Source organism: Cinclus cinclus, chromosome 3 (assembly GCF_963662255.1).
Source record: "Cinclus cinclus chromosome 3, bCinCin1.1, whole genome shotgun sequence".
Lineage (NCBI taxonomy): Eukaryota > Metazoa > Chordata > Aves > Passeriformes > Cinclidae > Cinclus > Cinclus cinclus.
The window spans coordinates 36,148,269-36,167,890 of record NC_085048.1 but is presented as its reverse complement, the minus strand read 5'-3'; the positions used below and the strand labels follow the sequence as shown (position 1 = coordinate 36,167,890).

Sequence of the window (19,622 nt, the reverse complement as noted above, 5' to 3'; positions counted from 1 at the left end):
CACTTAAAAAATGAAGATAAAATTGAAATGAGCTCCTTGATAAGGCTTAGTTTTGAGTAACTTACTTTGTTTTTCCAGGGCAAAACATACCTTTGCTGCCACACGGCCATCTGCAGTACTGATTGAACAGCTTGCAGTGTGTGTTGTCAAAGGAGAGCCCGTGCTTTTGGTTGGTGAAACAGGAACTGGCAAAACCTCAACGGTTCAGTACCTAGCTCATATTACAGGTAATTAATGTGTGAAAATTGTAACTTACATGAAGATAATTTGAAAACCAACAAACAAACGAACCTACAAGTTGATGGTGCTTTTTATCTCTGTTTCAAGGACACCGTTTGAGGGTTGTCAACATGAACCAACAAAGTGACACGGCAGATCTCTTAGGGGGGTGAGTCACTGACACTGTTTTGTTGTTGGCAGAGCAAATGGGCAGTATCTGTTTCACAGTAGGATAAGTGTCTCAGTAAACACCTTTGCATGCAAAAGTCCTTGCTGAAGAGCAGAGCAGTTTCACTAAATTGTGTGCAGAACTGTGTGATGAAGTCATTCAAAAACACAGTCTGAAGTCCTTAAAAATGGCTAAGCTGTTCAATATAAATCTGGTATATTCACTGGAGATATCGTTTGGTAATATTACAAATATTTTGCTTATTGTAAAGACGGGGTGTTCCTCTCTTTACAAAATCACCTCATAAGGTGCATTTAAACATGTGTGAGTCTCTTAAATTTGTAACTTGAGTAAAAGACTTCAGAAACAAGGGTTCATCCATGCAGCTTGCTGTTTCAAGTAACTGGTTTTGGACTTGTTTTCTTTTTTAAGTTCACAGATGACTCTGTCTCACATAAATAATTACTCTTTTGCTTCTCTTCAGTTACAAGCCTGTGGATAACAAGCTGATCTGGCTCCCTCTGCGAGAGTCTTTTGAAGAACTCTTCTCTCAGACATTCTCTAGGAAGAAGAATCAAACATTCTTGGGACACATTCAGACTTGCTACAGACAGAAACGTTGGCATGATCTGCTAAAACTAATGCAGCATATTCATAAATCTGCTATTAATAAAGAAGTAAAAGAAAATGCATCTGGTAAGACTTTAGATGGATCAAACACACATTAGTGCTAAACCACTGCAGAGGGTAGATAAATATTGGTGACTTCTGGTTTTATTGTGGTTTTTTTTGTTTGGTTTTTTTTTTTGGTGGTTTTTTTGTTTTGTTTTGTTTTTTGGTTTTTTTTTTTTTTTTTAGTTTGGGTTTGTTTGAGGTTTAGGGGTTCTTTTCTTCCCATATATTACGTTTGTTTTTGTGGTTTTGAGAAATGCAATGTAAACATTGCAACAAGACATTCAGAACACTGTTAGAACAGTGTCTGGGTTTTGTTTTGGTTTTTCTCTTCCTTTTTCTAACTCATCTCTGCTGTTAGCTATGTCTGACAGTGTGGAGATTATCTGCCCTGTGGTACCCTTGACATCTGGTCTCCACTCAGCACTTGTTAGCAGTGCTGGTGAGCAGTCCTGATTGTTTGTGTGTCAATCTTCTATGGGAATGCATTCATACATTCAGCCCTGGAATCTGCTTATGTCTCACAAACATGTCCTGTTTGAAAAACAAAGCCGAACAACAATAACATAACCAAAGCCAAAGTAATAACTGTTTTAGGGTAGGAATTATTTTTGTGGGTTTGCTTTTGTCTTGCTTCCTCTGTCAGTGATGCTGACTTGCCTAGTGCTTTATTTTGTTCCAGTGTGGTTTAGTATCCAAATAAATTTTTCTTGTTTTATACTTTGCAACCCATTTTGGGGCTGGGGCAGTATTGATTTTTGCCTTGCATGGATCTCTTTCTGGTTCTAGACCAGCAGAACAGGTAAGTTGTAGCTTTCATTCAGTTTGGGCTAAATAAAATTAATTATGGACTCTCTCTTCTTTTCTCTTTTTATAATTTGTTCTGCTGAATATGCAGATACTAAAATAAATGCCCACAAATGTTAAAAAAAAGAGAGTTTAAAGACCACTTATTTCAAGAATTGACAATCCTAAAATAAAGACAAGCTGAAATCTGTAACTTGCAAAGGTTCTTAAGAAAGTCTGATGCTGTGTGTAGCTCAGGTACTGATATTAACAAATAATTGAAATCAGTGCTATAGTAAATATTGTTGTAACTGATAAGCAAGAGTGTGTTAATTATTGATACTGAAGTGTTCACTGTTAATCTGTTCTGTCATAAGGGTTATAAATTTGGATGAATTTTTTTGACATGTCTCTTTCTGGCAACTAGAGACTGGTAACAGTCATGCTAGAACAAAGTGCACTATAAGTATTTGTTCCTCATCTAGGAATGAATAGCAAATTATCTGAGCACAATTTACATACGAATACAGTTAAATTTAAAAAAAACACATGTGCAAAACCAAAACAAGAAAATATTTTTTTTTATTTGTGGTGTGTCATCTGCAGGACTTGAATGGTTTTGTTGCTCAAGCTTACTTTTGTATATCTCTGCTTGAAACGATTTTATTAAAATACTGTTGTCAAACATTTTTTGTGTTACTGTTCTGATGGTACAAACTTAAATTTGTTTTGCTTGCAGGGTTACCACTAAAGGAAAAGTGGGAGGCATTTGGTCTTAAACTGAATCATGCTCATCAACAGATGAAGATGACAGAAAATGCTCTTCTCTTTGCATTCGTTGAGGTATTCAGATATTTGCATTTTGATGCTAGGAAGAGTAAGGAGAAGTATTTAAAAGATGTTGCAATCAGTATTATATAAATAGCTCCCTGGCAAGAACCTTGCTGTGCATTAAAATGTGTGCCGTGATGAGTCTGTGAAATCAAATGTGCAGATTGAAGGAAGCAGTGGTGAGATGGGTGGTGGGAGGCTGATTTGTGGTAGCACATTAATTCAGTGCTGTATAACACAAATTAGGACTTGTATGATAAGGATATCAGTATGTCATATCTTCTTTTCAGCTTTAGGAGATTAGAAAAAAGTTACTGATCAGTCTCCAGTAGGTCATGCTTCTGCCTAGGGATTCTTGTGAAGGATTTAATATTAGGAATCTGAGCTGTTTATCTAGAACTGATTTTTCTAAATGTTGCAAACCCATAATATGTTTTAATGACATTGTGTGATTAGGAGGAACCATGAGGTTTACTTATGCTTGTTTATTGTCACCCTGATAATCTGAATATATGCTCTCAAATTTCATGTAAAGTGTGAGAAATGTCGATGAGTCCTCTATAAAAATGTTTTTTTGAGTAATTGGAGATCCTCTGACTTAAGTATAGTTTTAATTAATAGGGTACAGATTACTTAGGAGCATAATACTGCTTGTGTCTTTGGATTTCTTCAGATTAACTTCATTCTAATGTGGTAGTGACACATATACACCACAGTGGTAGATTGCACAGATAAGGGAACTAAAATCTGTTGTATTTGATCCAATCTAACTGGTACCTGATATAATGGTATGATAACTGTCTGACTTCTGTGCTGGCAAAATGACTGTTGTTATTGAGAGAGACCAGTAAAACTGCCACTGTTGTAAAAGGTCTGGAATTGCCATTTGTCTCATCAAGCCATGGATTGCACACCCAAGTATTTTCAGTATGTGAATGCTTCAGGTGACACTTCATTGCTGGCAGCATGATTAACCAGTTGTTCTTACTTTTAGGGTACTCTGGCGCAAGCAGTAAAAAAAGGAGAGTGGATTTTATTGGATGAGATTAACTTGGCTGCAGCAGAGACTTTGGAGTGCCTGAGTGGTTTATTGGAAGGATCATCTGGGTCACTGGTGTTACTAGATAGAGGAGACACAGGTAATATTTCTGTGCTTGCTTATGCTGTACCTTGGTATCGAGCTGAGTTCCCTATCCTGTATAGTTCAAAATAAGTTGAGATTGTTTTCCCTTAAAATGGATGTGTGCACAAGATAGCAATGTGCTCTTTATAGACTTTGTACTTTGCAAGAGGTGCAAAACACTGGTGTGTTCTCAACAGCACTATAGGGGCTGTTGTGTAGAAAGTTAACTCCTTTTACAGATGTAAAGATGAAAAATGCAGTCTCTGAATGCTGCTTTCAAGAGCTACAGAGAGAGGTAAATGTTGTGTGAGCATTCCAGGCTAGATTTTTTTCCTGGTTGAGGGAGGCACTGGCTATTGTTTTGAGAGAGACAAAAGGAGTTCCAGGCTCACATAATTTTTGAATTTTATGTTGTTACAACACCTTGCTATGCACAAAGAAGTCAGGGTTTAACTTACCTGTGGCTCTTGTGAAGATACAGGTACTTCTGATAAAATCACATGGGGTTATTCTCTGAAAATTTTTGATGCTGGTGTTTTTAAGAAAATGTAGTAGTGCAGCAATAGAAAGTTGCCTTAGATAAAATACAATACCACATTTAACATAAATATCCTGTGTTTATCATGAACTTTGTCTTTTATTTCTGTTTTGCTTTAGAGCCTCTTGTCCGTCACCCTGATTTTCGCTTGTTTGCATGCATGAATCCAGCTACAGATGTTGGAAAAAGAAATCTTCCTCTAGGAATAAGAAACAGGTAGGAAATAATGATTCTGGGGCAAAATAGTCACTGTCTTTTTCAGAGTTCAGTTTGTTTCAGGAGTTGACTAGTGAAGAATGCTTTATCTGAAGCCTGAGGATGCAAGTCTGAACTCAAATTTACTACCTGTAAGAGATGTATGTGAAGGTTTTTAATTAAATAGAATTAGCAAAATATTTTTGTGAAGTAGCTGAACCGTAAGCAAATGGTCTAGCAGTAGTGTAGGGTGTTGTCAGTGGGGGCAGGAAATGATTATTCTTCACAGTTAAGCTGTCAGCACCTGGAAATGCTACTGCAGCAGTTTATGTTCCTGATGGGAGTAACAAAGATGATTAAGTGCTTGGTGTCTGTTGAGCAGCCTTTCTCTTAACTCAGAAGTGTCAATGATCCTTGCAAAAAGCTGCACATCCAGTCTTGCTCACTCAAAAGGAAGGTGGTTTGCATGGTGGCACAGACGTGTGGTACTCAAAATATTTGACGCATGGTCTCAAAGCTGTGGCAAGGCAATTGGAATTGTGGCAAATCCGTTCTTCAGTACCATCTACCTATTCCTGTATGCATAAATCTCCTGCTTGATACAGTTTCCCTCATGAGTGCCAAAAGTTGCTTGTATAGTTCCTTCCCAGGTTCATGAGCACTGGGCAAGACTGTGGAGATGCACCAGCTATGTGTAACTAGTCACTTGTAGTTATTACTGGCAAAGCAAGGTTTTATTGCTATTGGCTCTCTTACAGAATAGTGAAAGGTAAGAGAGTGAGTGTAATACAGAAGAAAAGAGACTTCAGCATCAGCATAACTTGCTAAGTTTAAATGAATTTATATTTTCTATTTGTCGGAAATACCTACTACTGTTTGTCAAAAATAGCTACTGCTCTGTCCATACTTCATTGTTCAGGCTGTAACATTTGAGTATCTATTGCAAATTGTTTAAAATTGTAATTTAAGTCGCACTGTTCACTTTCAGTCTAAGACATTAAACTAATTCAAATAAACTACTTGAAAATATTACTTACGCCCTATTTTTCAACTACTCTGGTTCTTGAGTCTGTCTGTAGGCTTGACAGTCTGTAGGTCTGTAGCTTTAACAATCAATGTTCTGTTACTTAATAATTTAAATTGTTATATTCCATGAGATTTATATATAACATGATTTTTTCAGTATGGTCAGGTGTCTTGAGTGTTACAGATTGATGTGATTCTTTCAGGTTTACTGAACTTTATGTAGAAGAATTGAGAAATGAAGGAGACCTGCAAATTCTTATAATGGATTATCTGAGAAGCTTGAATGTTAACAAAAACACAGTACAAGGAATTGTGAAGTAAGTTGACTATAATATTTTTAAATTCTTGGTGAAATAAGTCACAAAAAGGAAGTATGTGACTGCAGTCTGTGGTAAGACTGCTTTGGGAAACACTGTAATGCTCCCCATGCAGCAGTTGGCATAGCTTTAGGAAACAGAAGAGTGTGGACGTCCATCTTCCTAGTACTGCAGATTTCCGTATTTGTAGGAAGAGGATTTTTATTTTTTTAAATTCAGAATTGTTTTCTTGGTGGCACCAGTTAAATAGCATCCTTGTTTTAGTCCTCTTTCACATCTGAGAGACTAAAATGGTTTGTTTCTGTAGATAATTCCAAAGAAAGTCATGTGTGTTCATCTAATTACCTTTCTTTCCCCTAGTGTAAGGTGAACTATCTCATGTTTAGAATACTTGGAGTTTATAGTCATGCTCTGTATATCGAGATCTGTCAAAAATATGGTTCTAAAAATACTCTTTGCTTTGCTTCACTGACTGTACAGATGGCAGAGCTTGGCATGGCTTTCGTAACCTGGAGCTTTTAAGAAAAGTAACAGTTGGAGATAAACTGAAGTGTTCATACTTGGGGTTTGATTACTTGGAGCAGATCAGTAACAGCTCTATGCAACTTTATTTTTGCAGCTTTTATTTGTCTGTGAGAAAGGAAGCAGAAACTAAGTTGGTGGATGGAACTGGCCACAGACCTCACTACAGTCTCCGTACCCTGTGCAGGGCATTGAGATTTGCAGCATCTAACCCGTGTGGCAGCATAGCACGCTCCCTCTATGAGGTGATTGCCTGTTCTGGCTTTTGTTTCAGTGTGTATTCACTACAGAGGTTCTTTGGGTAAAGGATAATCTTCTCTGAAGTTTGGTACTGAACATAGATGGTTCTTTAATCTGTATGTTTTTTCCTTATTTTTCATGTTTATCACTGAAAAGAATTCTCCTTCTTAGGGCTTCTGTTTGAGTTTCTTGACACAGCTTGACAGAGGTTCTCACCCAGTGGTTCAAAAGCTAATTTGCCAGCATATAGTCTCTGGCAACATCAAAAGCCTTCTCAAGCAGGTAGGCAACTAAGATAATGAAGAGCTGTCTGGTACTTAAAGCAGAATTTATTTTGAGTTGTCTTCTCTCCTTTTTTCCTCTGTTTTCCTCGTGCAGTTCTGTTTTTCATTTTTCAAAGACGAGAACTAGACAAAATTAATGCCATTCTTTTGTATTTTTTTACTTTACTTGAATTGGTTTATTTGAAGTTTGAAAAAATAGGGAAGCATGAATAACTAAAGTACTGTGGAGTGTGAGCAGCTTAATGCAGTGGCTCCAACTGTAAAGCTTTCACAGACTTTGGAGGAGCTTTCTCAGGCTTTATATTTTTAGACTCTGAATGCAGAACATATGGATACAAAGAAGCATCTGTGCTTTGTCTCTTATGGGAAAGAAAGAATGTCACTAGTGCTGGGAACCCAGCATGAGTTTGCATGGCGGGTGGGGAAGCCAGTTAAAGAGATGGGTATTTGTTTCAAAATAAACCCTTTCGTACTGGAAAATGTGTATAAGTATATAAAACAGATTAAAGCAAAGTTACTGCTTGTAAATGACCTTCAAAATTCAGTGCTAAGACTCTTGAGACATTTTTATCTTCATTCCACTGCAAAGATTCCTGCTTCATGATCCTGAAATAATCTGGTCAAGTTTTTCCTGTAATTTGCAATCTTTGACAAAGGGACAGTGCTTATTGCAGGAGTGCTCAGGGATTAATTTAAAATTACTTTAGAGAATATGTAGCAATGGTGTAACAGTAGTTGTTTTCATTAGCAAATTGAAAACAGTTTGTATAATTTGTTATTTCTGTCATGTCTCCTTAGCAAATACCAAAACCTCAAGGAGGGAGTTTTATACTTATAGAAGGGTACTGGATTTCAGTTGGGGACAAAGAACCTACAGTAGATGAGAGTTATGTGCTCACCCCTTCAGTTAAGCTTAATCTGAAAGACATTGTCAGGGTTGTGTCTGCAGGGTAAGTGTTTCAACTTTTTAATTAACAAACTAAGTTAAATGTGTTTGTTTAGGCCTTGAGTTCTTGGTGCCCCTCTAATCTTGGTTGTTTGGATGAATAATGTCTATTTTCCTTCTACTTTACAGTTAACTTTTCATTGTAAAGTGACTTGAAATTTATACATGTGTTACTTGTTTTATTAAACCATCTTATTGCCATAGCTAGTTTTATTTAAAATCTGATCTAGAAATTTGCAGGTAGAATAATCTGCTTATTTCACACTGCCATGGGAAGCTTCATGGGTAGCTGTTAGCACTTTTAAGTAAAGATATTTGTATTTCCCTGCTGTGTGTGCTCTTGGATGCCCCAAATGAGTTAAGTGGTGGTGTTTTGGTAGTTTGGTTTAATAACGTTGACATCTTGTGTGTGAGAAAGACATGGCTCATGCTTCTAACCCATTGTTTTGGTAATGGCTTTTAGGACTCATCCAGTACTTATTCAAGGAGAGACCTCTGTTGGTAAAACCAGTTTAATTCGCTGGTTGGCTGCTGCTACTGGGAATCATTGTGTAAGAATTAACAACCATGAACATACTGATATCCAGGAATATATTGGCTGTTACACATCAGATGCCTCTGGAAAATTGGTATTTAAGGAAGGTAAGTGAACATATTCTATATACTCCAGATTCCTGTCTCATTTCAGTGGCTGGCTTTTTGTTTCTTCTTTTCTGTTTAACTTGTCTGGTTTATTACGATGGAGAGATGACCTGTCAAAGTTAGTATTTGAACTGCAGTGATAATCACTTGTTTGAATTTCAGTGAATTCTGAAACGTTTGTCTGTCTCATCATTCGTGTCCAATCAGACCTAAACAATACTGTTGCTTCCTTCTCTGGATTAGTGTTTATCCTGAATGAAATGGGTTGCTAAAAGTATCAGAGTGCATGCTTCTGTTAGATTTGCTTCATAAGATTTTTAACTAGGAAATTTTCTGTTTCACCCCCCCAAGGCATTCTCATAGATGCAATGAGAAAGGGCTACTGGATTGTTCTAGATGAATTGAATTTGGCTCCCACTGATGTTCTGGAGGCTCTCAACCGCTTGTTGGATGATAACAGAGAGCTGTTCATTACCGAGACTCAGGAAGTTGTCAAAGCTCACCCTCGCTTCATGCTGTTTGCCACACAGAACCCTCCAGGTCTCTATGGTGGCAGAAAGGTCTGTATGATCTATTCCTTTTGGGTAGCTAAGGCTTCAGGGAATTAATCTCTCTCATATATCAAGTGTGATGCGAAAATGTTTTGACGTGTAACATGAATCTCTCAAGAGGGGGAGAGAGTTGAGGTGGCTGTGGACTGTCAGTACAGCTGGGCTCTGTTCAGGTGAGTTGCTTGTTTCATGGATACGGAATTTCTAATTCATTTTAGGTGGTTGAGATTTAAGTGATTTAGTGAACTGAAGTTCATGTATGTTTTACTTGAATCAGCATTTCTTGTCCAAGAGCCCTCGAAAAGAGATTCTATAGAAGTCTATTTTGTACTGGTTTTTTTCTGGAGTACATAGTTTTGTTCATAGTGGCTGGAATGGAGCTATGTTTTGGATTTGTGATCCAAACAGTGCTGATAGTACAGGGATGTCTCAGTTATTGCTGGGCAGTGCTTGGACAGATTCTAGGCTATTTCTGCTTCTCACACTGCCCCACGTACCTGTGGAATAGGTTGGGAGTTCATGACAAGCTGGGAGGGGGCACAGCTGGGACCCCACCTGCCCAATGGGATGTTCCATGTCATATGACATTGTGCTCAGCAGTCTAAACTAGGGGGAAGAAGAGGAAAAAGGGGAGTTCAGTGTTCGTTTCCCTATAATAAATAACACTGGTGATGAAGCCCTTATTTCCTGGAGATGGCTGATTACCTGCCTATTGATATCAAGTGGTGAATGAACAACTACTTTTGCTTTGCTTGCACATGCATCTTTTGCTTTACTTATGAAACTGTCTCAGACTTAAAGTTTTATCACACCTACCCTTCCAGTTCTCCCATTGCAGGGAGAGTGAGCTTGTGTCTTTGTAATGCTTAGCTGCCTATGCCCTTAAAATACCCTGTCCATTTTAAGACTTTTGTCCTCATCCAGTCTATCTCTTGTACTTTTTTCAGTGTTAATGTGTATATGTTAATTTGTATGCTTTGATGCTATCCTTATTTCCTTCAGATGTGTAGGGAAAAATCTATGAGTAGTATCAAAGGAAAAAGTTCAAGCAGTAGTGTGGCCTCATTTTTTAGGTTTTGTCCAGAGCCTTCAGAAATCGTTTTGTGGAGCTGCATTTTGATGAACTGCCGAGTGCTGAACTGGAAACCATCCTGCACAAGCGTTGCAGTTTGCCACCTTCTTATTGCAGCAAGCTTGTCAAAGTCATGTTAGACCTGCAAGTATGAGTCTTTTTTCTTTTCTTATAAGAAATGCAAACATACTTCAAAGGAATGTGCACAAAGTAATAGAAATTCCTTTGGGGAGGTGAGGTATTGTTTGCTGAAGGATATTTAAAATTCTAAACCATGGAGATAACCTGCCATGGTACTAATTTCAGTGGTTAAGACTAAGATTAGGGAAGGTTTGAGATGAAAGGTAGGAGAAAAAAAACAAACAAGAAACCCCCCCAGAAAACCCCGAAAAACCAGACACCTTGGGATTTAATGTGTGGAATTAACTCTTGCTTTGGAGCCAAAGTACAGTATTGGATTTGTAGGGGTCTTTAGGTCATGTGAAATTTGGTAATATTTTTAAGCAGTTGTTTTGGAAATATTCAGACACCCCTGTGTTCAACAAGCATTTGGCACTTAGTATGTAGCTAAAACTACCTCATATTTACAAGCAATTATTGCAGCACAAACTGGATTTTGTTTTATTCCATGTACTTGTTTTATTCTTAGTTGTTTTTTTTTTTTAAGTATTATTATCTAAATTACTTTGTTCCTGGTGCTCATCAGTTACCTACCTGAAAGGAGTTAGTGCTTAGGAGCTGTGACTCTACTGGACTTTTTTTTGGTAGTTATTCATAGAATTTTCTTGTTGCAATGTCACTGCAGAGAATGGTGATTAGCTTTGCCTGAAGTATTTGCAAGGGTTGATGAAAGAAAACCCTCACGTTTTGTTCTTGTGCCAGTCTTACCGCAGAGGTTCGACGGTGTTTGCTGGGAAGCATGGATTCATCACCCTGCGGGATCTGTTCCGCTGGGCTCAAAGGTACAGGTTGGCAGAACAGCTGCAGAAGGAGTATGACTGGCTTCAGCACTTAGCAAATGATGGTGAGCTCTGCTGCCCCAGCTTTTTTAGGTGTCTGTAGAATTGCTTTCCAGCCCCACCTCTTAAGTGTAAATTTTTGTTGTTGATTACCCAGGTAGTAATTGCTTTCTCTCTTCCTCTCTTCTGTAGGTTTTATGCTTCTGGCAGGCAGAGTCAGGAAACAGGAAGAAGTGGATGTTATTCAAAATGTCATTGAAAAACACTTTAAGAAAAAAATATATCCTGAGTCTCTCTTCTCAGGGGAAAGTGTCAAAAAGCTAATGGGTGAGTTTCCTAGAGGAACCCCACTGGTAGATCTCTGGATGTGACTGAAGCTGATGGATTGCTTTGTGTTGTGCAGCTAAGTCCTCCACATGGATGTCAGTGATGGACAGAGATTTTAACCATGTTGTCTGGACTCAGGGGATGAGGAGACTTGCCATTTTGGTGGGACGAGCCCTGGAGTTTGGTGAACCAGTACTGCTGGTGGGAGACACTGGGTAATCTTGCTTTTTATGATGTTCTTGATAGTGCTGTTCCGACTGCAGAGCTGGAGACAAAATGATTGTGTGTGCTTCAGTGCTGCTTTGATCTGGGACATTGGAGCCTGTCTCATGGCAGACTTGCAGCTGCTGTTTTTCACAGTTCCTTTTTGAGGGGAAGCAGATGCATCTCATTTAACCGGTGTCTTTGGGTTCATCTGCATTGTGTAACTACATAGAGTTACATGAAAGTAGTAAAATGAAAGTGAACTGACTTCTGTCCCTGTAGAATCTCACTGTGCCTCACCTTAGTGGCTGCTTTTGGGATATTGTAACATTTTTCTCTTTGAGAGCACATTCAATTTGCATGTTTTATGAGCTTGAATATAGTCTTGCTACCATTTCTCCACCTAATATGCTGTAGAGGAGGTTGTGGAAGTAGATACTGTCTGCTTTTGTAGAGTAAAATTTATGAAAGAGAAGGAATGAAAAATGCAAGAAAAGAGAGAAGGAAAATATACTTGAGTAGTAAATCAAAACTAGATACTCGGCAGTTTATTCCCTCAGACTTAGGCTTGGTCTAGACATGTAGCATTTCCAGTTCAGTGAAATGTTACGCTGATTGAGTATCTGGAAGGGCAAGCTGAATTAAATTTGACTCTGAACATGCAGAAATCCATCAATGCAGCTATTGATTTAAATTTAATTAAAGACCTCTTGTGCATGTCAGCAACAGTTGTGCCAAAAATGGCTTCACTTTGAATACATTTCTTTGAAGGAAAGGAGCAGGAGAAAATTTGCATGTTGGGTCTTTGCCTCATAGCTCTTCAATGAAAATATGAATCCTGTCCAAAGTGAGCTGATTGTTTGGTTTTCTTTCTTTTTTTAATTCATCCTTTTCAATTAAATTACTTGTTTGCAGGTGTGGTAAAACTACCATTTGTCAGATCTTTGCAGCATTAGCAAATCAGAGGCTGTATTCAGTGAACTGCCACCTGCACATGGAGACATCAGACTTCCTGGGGGGGCTGCGACCAGTCAGGCAGAGGTCCAAAGACCAGGTTTGTCCTGCACCAGTAATACCTTGGATGTTGTGACCGTGGAAGTAAAAACTAGAAGTTATGACTTCTCTCTTTCTTTTCCATTTCTTAGGAGGAGTCTGATGGTTCTAGACTCTTTGAGTGGTGTGATGGACCTCTTGTTTTAGCAATGAAGGAGGAGGGTTTTTTCCTCCTTGATGAGATTTCTTTAGCTGATGACTCTGTACTAGAGCGACTTAACAGGTATGTGTGAAATGTAGTACTACTAAGCATCCTCAGTGTGTCTGTCTCTTCATTAGCCAAACATGAGGGGGGCAAATCTGATGACTTTTAGGTGCATTTGTTTCCTGGCTTAGGTTAACTGCCCCCCTTGCTGAAAAGGACAGTGGTACGAATAAAACCTGAAAGTAAAGTCTCTAGTTTACCTTTGCAGTATTAATATTTTTAGCCTGTCAGTGAGCTCTTGAAATTATCTTGTCAAATCCCAGGAACAAAATCTAGTTATTCCCCTCTTTTGTATCTGTATGCAATGTGACCCCCCCAGAAGAATTCAAATATAAATTTAACTTCATTATCTGTTTGCAGCAGTATCTCTCACTTTAGTCTTTTCTGTTGGCCATTATATTGGGTAAAGGAAAGTTTATCCAGGCCAATTAGTATGATTCTCACTTTTAAGTAATCTTTTGAAGTGTGGAACAAAATTTAAAATAAGCAATATTTTTAACTTTCTCTCTAGTGTTCTTGAAGCTGAAAAGTCATTGGTACTTGCTGAAAAAGGTGGTCAAGATGATGAGGAGAATGAAGTAGAACTATTAGTTGCAGGAAAGAAATTCCGTATCCTTGCGACCATGAACCCAGGAGGTGACTTTGGGAAAAAAGAGGTAAATGCCAAAACATTTGGAAGTATAGCATGCATTTTCTGGTCATACTGACCATTAAGTGGTTAGAGATGCAGTGCAAAAATGCATCATGCCAGTTCTGGCAATCCAGTGCTTCCTGGTTGGCATCTGCTTCATCACTCTAAAGGACGATTGGGGTGAATCTCTTTTTTGCCACTTCTATGGTCTGTCACTTTGGCATTATAAATGAATACTCAGCAAAATGTCAAAGGAAACTTTAGACCTCTAAATACTCTATATAGGCTTGGTATACAGAATATTCAAGTACAGAATCTGACTTGTGAATCAGTAAATCCGGCTCTCTGGGGCAGTACAAAGTTGCATAGCTTATGCTGTTCAGAAAGTGATGGTCATCTTGGGTTTCTTAGTTAATAATGAACATCATGTCCCAAAAAAAAGCTTCTCCATTAAATGAAAGAATTTGTTTCTGAAGTTGAGAATTAATAATTTAAAACATGTTAAAGAAAACCCATAAGACAACAAAACCCTACAACTTTTAAGCAGTGTTGGAAGCTAGGTCTATAGAAAAGAGAGAAGCTCTTTTACTCAAAAGAGGATGGGTACTCCATTTAAAGTGGTTTCTGGAGTAGAGAACCACTCACTGAGGCCATGTGTTTAAATGGGATTTATTTCTGGATTACATTTGTGCTACTGATTTTTGTTTGATCAGTGCAGCCAAGGAAGAAAGGAATTAAAGAAACGAGTTGTAATTGAGGGCAAATTTCCATGTGGTGATTTGCTTCTGTAAGCAAAGGGAGATTACAGAGCCACTGTTTGATACATGGTATCCTGGAATGAAGTGGAGCTTTGGTGCTTGCAAACCAGCTCACTTTCTTCCCATATTCTTTTGAACTTTCTTTACTGCCCATTTCCTGCATTGATGCCAGTGCTAGAAGCCTTAAAAATCTTCCTTCTTTCACAGGTTATTTTACAAAGTGTTTCTGTCAAAATTAGAAGGGAAGATCTATCTTGTTCACTTTATTTATTGTTTACAGTTACAGTGACTACACAGCTGCTGTTAATTGATCTTTAGGGAAGTTGATACAATGAATCTTTAATTGCTCTGTCACTCTGCTTGTTTGCAGCTTTCCCCTGCGCTGCGCAACAGATTTACAGAAATATGGTGTCCACAGAGCAATGGCCGGGATGATTTGATACAGATTGTGAAACACAATCTTCACCCAGGGTTGTCCCTGGGTGCAATAAACCACGAGGGTAGGTATTTCTGTGTGTTGGTATTCAAATATTGCTAAGAAAATAGGGAGTTTGGAGACTGCCAACCTTTCCTCAAGAATGTACCGACACCCTTTTTCTGTTGCATTTCTCCCTGAGGACAATATGATATATTCTGGACTTTGTTCTCCTTCACTATGTATGTTATACGTCTAGCCAGAAGTAAGTTCAAGGCTGTGTTTACTTCACTATCCAGGTAGTTGAACTATCCCCAGCCCTTCAGTGCCCCATCTTGGTTTTAATGTAGGAAGCTGAAAGGAATGGTCTTTCACTTTCTGCCAGCAGCTTCACTGTTAGTCACTTGATGCTGTCTTGTTACCTGAATTTAAAAGGATCTGTAACAACAGCTCAGGCAGGAGCTTTGTCTTCTCTTGTTCTGTTTCTAGATGTAAAGTACCCATCCACATTGCTCATGCAGCTGTACCTACTTTAGAGATGTTTTTACAACAGTGTAGTAGATGTGACCAAAAAAATTGTAACTCAGGTTTATTTGGGTTTTATTTTTTCTTTAAACTTTTTTTAGGGGCAGACATAGCAGAACTCATGATGGACTTTGTTGAATGGCTGACTAATCAAGAGTTTGGTCGCCAGTGTATTCTGAGTGTGAGAGATGTCTTGGCCTGGGTTAATTTTATGAATGTCATGGCAGAGAATGAGTCAAGTTCTGCCAAAGGATGCAGCCGCCTTAACATTTCTCCAGTGATGTCTTTTGTCCATGCTGCATGTTTGGTCTATATCGATGGAATAGGATCAGGTAAATCTTCAGTGCTCTTTTGGTAGCAGAAAATATGAAACTGTATTTGTATTAATATTTTTAGTCAAATGCAAACAAAATGCTTTGGGGAAGCATTGGACTCTTCTGGGAGTTCTCAGTTCCATTTGACAACCTCCTGTATGTCATTGCCTTTTCTGTGTTTCAGCAGCAAGAGTTTGAGTAATAGAGCAAGCTGAAGTAAAGTAGAGGGATTACAAATATTACAAAGGCTAGCACATGAATTAAGAAAACCTGTGGTTTTTGAGTGTTCTGTACTGATTCAGTACATGAGCACATATTATGCTCTCTATCCCCCACTCCACATGTCAGCATCTGTCTGTGCTGGCCTGTACCATGCACACAGCTGAGAATGCATCTTTATGTCTTTGGCTGCTGATCCAGCTGATAAATAGTAGATAAAGGAGAGGAGGAAAAGTCAAAGGTACAAGAAATGCCAGAAAAGAAAACCTGGGGGCCCTATGGCAAGGGATTGGGGTGACTGTGGTGGTAGAAGAAAGGGGGTTGGAAGTACGATGTTCTAACTTCTGTTCCTCACAATCTGTCCATGGTAAATAGTACTGGAAGCACTGTCAAGCAAAAAACATTAAAATAAAATATAAACCTGTGTGCACGTGAAGGGATTGAGTTTCTTCTAGTAAGAAGATGAATGTGCCTAGTTATGTTTTGAAGCACACTTAACTTTGCTAATTACAGGTACAACATCCTGCTCAGCTGATACAGCTTCATTAGCTCGTGAGAAATGCCTGACATTCTTATCTGAGAAAATGAGTCAATTCTTTGAGCTGACTGATTATCAGAAGAATGAACTGAAGATTTATGACAGAACAAAGGAAAAAGAGTTTGTGTGGATGGACAACGTTATGGGAATTCACCCATTTTTTATTCCAAGAGGCAAGAGATTGGGAGTGGGTGGACATTTATTTTTTTGGTAGTTTTATTACTCACTAAATCTAAGTAGGATACCTGAACCATCATAGAACAATTTATTCAGAAAAATGCCTTTTCTGCCTCAAAGTGTTTAGATTGCAACTCAGTCACATTTATTAAGACACATTTGTACATTCCCTTTTTTCCTTACTTCCTGATGGTTAATGGCCTAATTTTCATAGATATTTTTGTGGTGTAAAACAGTTTTGGGTTTGTTTTTTTTTGTTTTGTTTTGTTTTTTGGTTGTTGTTTTTTTTTTTTTTTTTTAGTTTTGAATTGTGATTTTTCTGTCACGTTTGCATGCTCAGAACTTCTAACTAAAGCTGCAGCTCATCCTGGCCCTTGTGCAAAGCATGGAAAGCAGGGGTCCTGGGTACAAAGCTAAACAGAATGGAGGCTAATGCCATACCTTGCTCCAGGCTCTCCAAGATTTGCTGCAATTTTGGCAAAGTCTTTAAGTCTGTGCGTTTCAGTTCCTCATGGGACAAAAAAATGCAGATGGAGCTAGCAAAACACTGTTTCTTACCCTTAAAATACCACAACAGGACTAAAAAGTGATGGCTGTGAGCTTTCTAACTCAGCTGGTTAGTTTTTAGCACATGGACCTATGTGTGCTTAATGCTGTACTAATTGTTCACATTTGAACTTTCTGGCATTCATGGATTGTGTTAGTCATGCATAAAATTGTGCAAAGTACAATGTTTTTCCATAAATTGCGTAGTTCCCCTCTGCTGATTAGTTCAAAAAAGGAACCCCTTTGGATCCCTTTCATACTAAACAGCTATCAGTTTGTGTAGGATGCATTGGTGATTAATATCTGGTATACATGAGCAATGCTATGTTACACATTTGAGGGAGTGATGTCCAACGAGCTATACTGGCTGGAATTTGGCAGACAAACTGCGCTCTCTCCTCACTGTGTGCCATAACAACAATAAAGGAGGAGCAATCTTTTAATTAAGGGCTCTTTTAATTAAACTTTACAGAACTGGCAGTATATGGAACAGATTAATGTGTTATCCTGGAGCATGACTGGATTGTATTCCTCAGTGTCAATTTTTCAAGAGCTGCTTTTGTGTTTCAGATCCACATGACTGAAGTGCAAGAACACATTTATGTTTTTTCAGGGATAGATCTCTAGTTTAAGTTCATGAACCAGGAGGTATTGAGGTTTCTTGGCAAAATAAATTGTACATCCATATGGTTTTTTTGCAAAATCCAATAGAAATATGTGGAGATGGGCTGAGATGCAGCTGTGGGTCAAAGTGTATGTGCCAGATCTCTGAGAATGGCATACAAACTGGATCTCCATTGCTTGCTGTACTGAGATCAGCAGTTTACAGACAGACTGAGCTCATTCAGAGGCACACTGTCAGCACCTCCAGCATAAACATTCTTTATTGTTTAATTGTTTTCTGGTTTATCTTGCCTTTGTTTTAGGCCCTGTTCTCCAGAGGAACAACATGACAGATTATGCTTTGAATGCGGGGACTACAGCAGTGAATGCACAAAGACTGTTAAGAGCCCTGCAGCTTAACAAACCTATTTTGTTGGAGGGCTCACCAGGAGTGGGCAAGACCAGCTTAGTTGCTGCCCTGGCAAAAGCCTCAGGCAACTGTCTTGTTCGAATCAACCTGTCTGAGCAAACGGTAGAATAAAACATTATCTTCATTACTTGGTGTTTATGGCAGGGTAGAAGCTTTGTGTAAATTTTAATGTGTGACTCACTTTAACTTTGGTACTGTATCTGAGAAATGTCAGGTTTTCCTTCTTGCTCTCAAGATAGAACTAAATGGGAGGGCAAGCAGACAGAGCAGTAAGCTTCTGTGAGCCAATTCCAGTTCCCAGATATTTCTGTTCTTTTCAGGTGAAGTCATGCATATCTTTGTCTGCTGTGTTTTTCTTGGCTTTTGCAATGTTACTTGAAAACAGCTTTAAGGCTTTTTAGCTTTTTTGTTCCAATTTAAACTTTTGTTGTTAAGTTAAATATAGTACCTGGTCACTGGAGTCCTATAATGGAAAAGCTTTGCTGAAAATTTTTAAGTAGACCTAAAGTGTAGATACTAAAAGGGAAGGGAGAAAATGTTACCAAATGCTGTTTTTGAACTTCTGTCAAATTTTGTAGTTCCTCAACTCCCCCATTCTGTTCTTTACTCCCAAAAGGATGTGACAGACTTATTTGGGACAGACTTGCCTGTTGAAGGTGGGAAGGGAGGAGAATTTGCCTGGCGTGATGGACCACTGTTAGCAGCATTAAAGGCTGGACACTGGATTGTCTTAGATGAGGTAAATTCAGGTTTGGGGAGCAAATAAAATGGAATGTTCTAGAAGAGCAGATTTGGTGATTTGGCCTATGGAATAAATACCTTGGAATGACAATGACATCCCTTCATGGAGACAGATGATAACTAGACTTGTTTGAAACAAGAGAACAAGGGTTGAATCCCAGCTTAAATTACTGCAGAAAAGCCAGAATGGGTTTGATTTACATTTGAAAGTTTTTAGGGAAGAGTGTGAGCAGAAGTTTTGGTACAAGTGTTCTTATGTGGATACAATCTCACTGAAATACAAGATGTTTTTCTGGGGACTAATGCACTGTGTTGGTTACTGATGTAATTGCGGTGGAGAAGAGTTCCACCTTGCCAGTATAAGCTATCCTGCCACTGCAGGTTTGTTCATGTACCCTGTAGCAAGTGCTTTCAAGCGTGTGTAGGCACAGATCTGCCTTCTTGGCAATATGCATTCTAATTGCTGCAGAGTGAAAAATTATCAATTCTGTAGCCCCCTGTGTTATACCTCCTTTCCCTTCCCTATTATGAAGAATGCCACTTTAAACAGCCACTATAATTAAAGAGCTAAAACTGCCTTAATTTAAGCAAACAAACTACTCTGAGTGCCACAAAGGTATGAATGCAAATTCAGAAGAAACATCTTGAAAATACAGGTTTTTACGATGGAGAATAGTTTTGTTATCACAATGAAAAAACCCAGTACAAATTACAAGTGAGCATAAGGAAGTGTTAGCTGCTCCAGTGTAATAACAGTCTCTCTGATGCTAATAACATGTGTTAGTTGTAGAGCAGCAATGAAGTGGAATTTTACCTTCTGTATATCCCAGACTGTTAGACTAGA

The 19,622-nt window shown here is 38.5% G+C and overlaps 1 protein-coding gene across 1 annotated transcript in view; it reads left to right on the top strand.

Annotated features, from left to right (window-relative positions):
- The window catches only part of MDN1 (midasin AAA ATPase 1), a 93,551-nt gene that overhangs the window by 22,040 nt on the left and 51,889 nt on the right, over positions 1–19,622 (top strand). The window contains exons 14-37 of the mRNA XM_062489876.1: positions 79–227; positions 328–388; positions 873–1,084; positions 2,586–2,689; positions 3,672–3,816; positions 4,458–4,554; positions 5,763–5,876; positions 6,496–6,643; positions 6,810–6,920; positions 7,721–7,872; positions 8,332–8,510; positions 8,862–9,070; positions 10,135–10,281; positions 11,016–11,157; positions 11,285–11,419; positions 11,496–11,634; positions 12,539–12,677; positions 12,769–12,899; positions 13,393–13,537; positions 14,641–14,770; positions 15,312–15,542; positions 16,257–16,454; positions 17,931–18,139; positions 18,654–18,776. Of these exons, the coding sequence (XP_062345860.1) occupies positions 79–227; positions 328–388; positions 873–1,084; positions 2,586–2,689; positions 3,672–3,816; positions 4,458–4,554; positions 5,763–5,876; positions 6,496–6,643; positions 6,810–6,920; positions 7,721–7,872; positions 8,332–8,510; positions 8,862–9,070; positions 10,135–10,281; positions 11,016–11,157; positions 11,285–11,419; positions 11,496–11,634; positions 12,539–12,677; positions 12,769–12,899; positions 13,393–13,537; positions 14,641–14,770; positions 15,312–15,542; positions 16,257–16,454; positions 17,931–18,139; positions 18,654–18,776 (3,550 nt within the window). The remainder of the gene's footprint in view (positions 1–78; positions 228–327; positions 389–872; positions 1,085–2,585; positions 2,690–3,671; positions 3,817–4,457; positions 4,555–5,762; positions 5,877–6,495; positions 6,644–6,809; positions 6,921–7,720; positions 7,873–8,331; positions 8,511–8,861; positions 9,071–10,134; positions 10,282–11,015; positions 11,158–11,284; positions 11,420–11,495; positions 11,635–12,538; positions 12,678–12,768; positions 12,900–13,392; positions 13,538–14,640; positions 14,771–15,311; positions 15,543–16,256; positions 16,455–17,930; positions 18,140–18,653; positions 18,777–19,622) is intronic.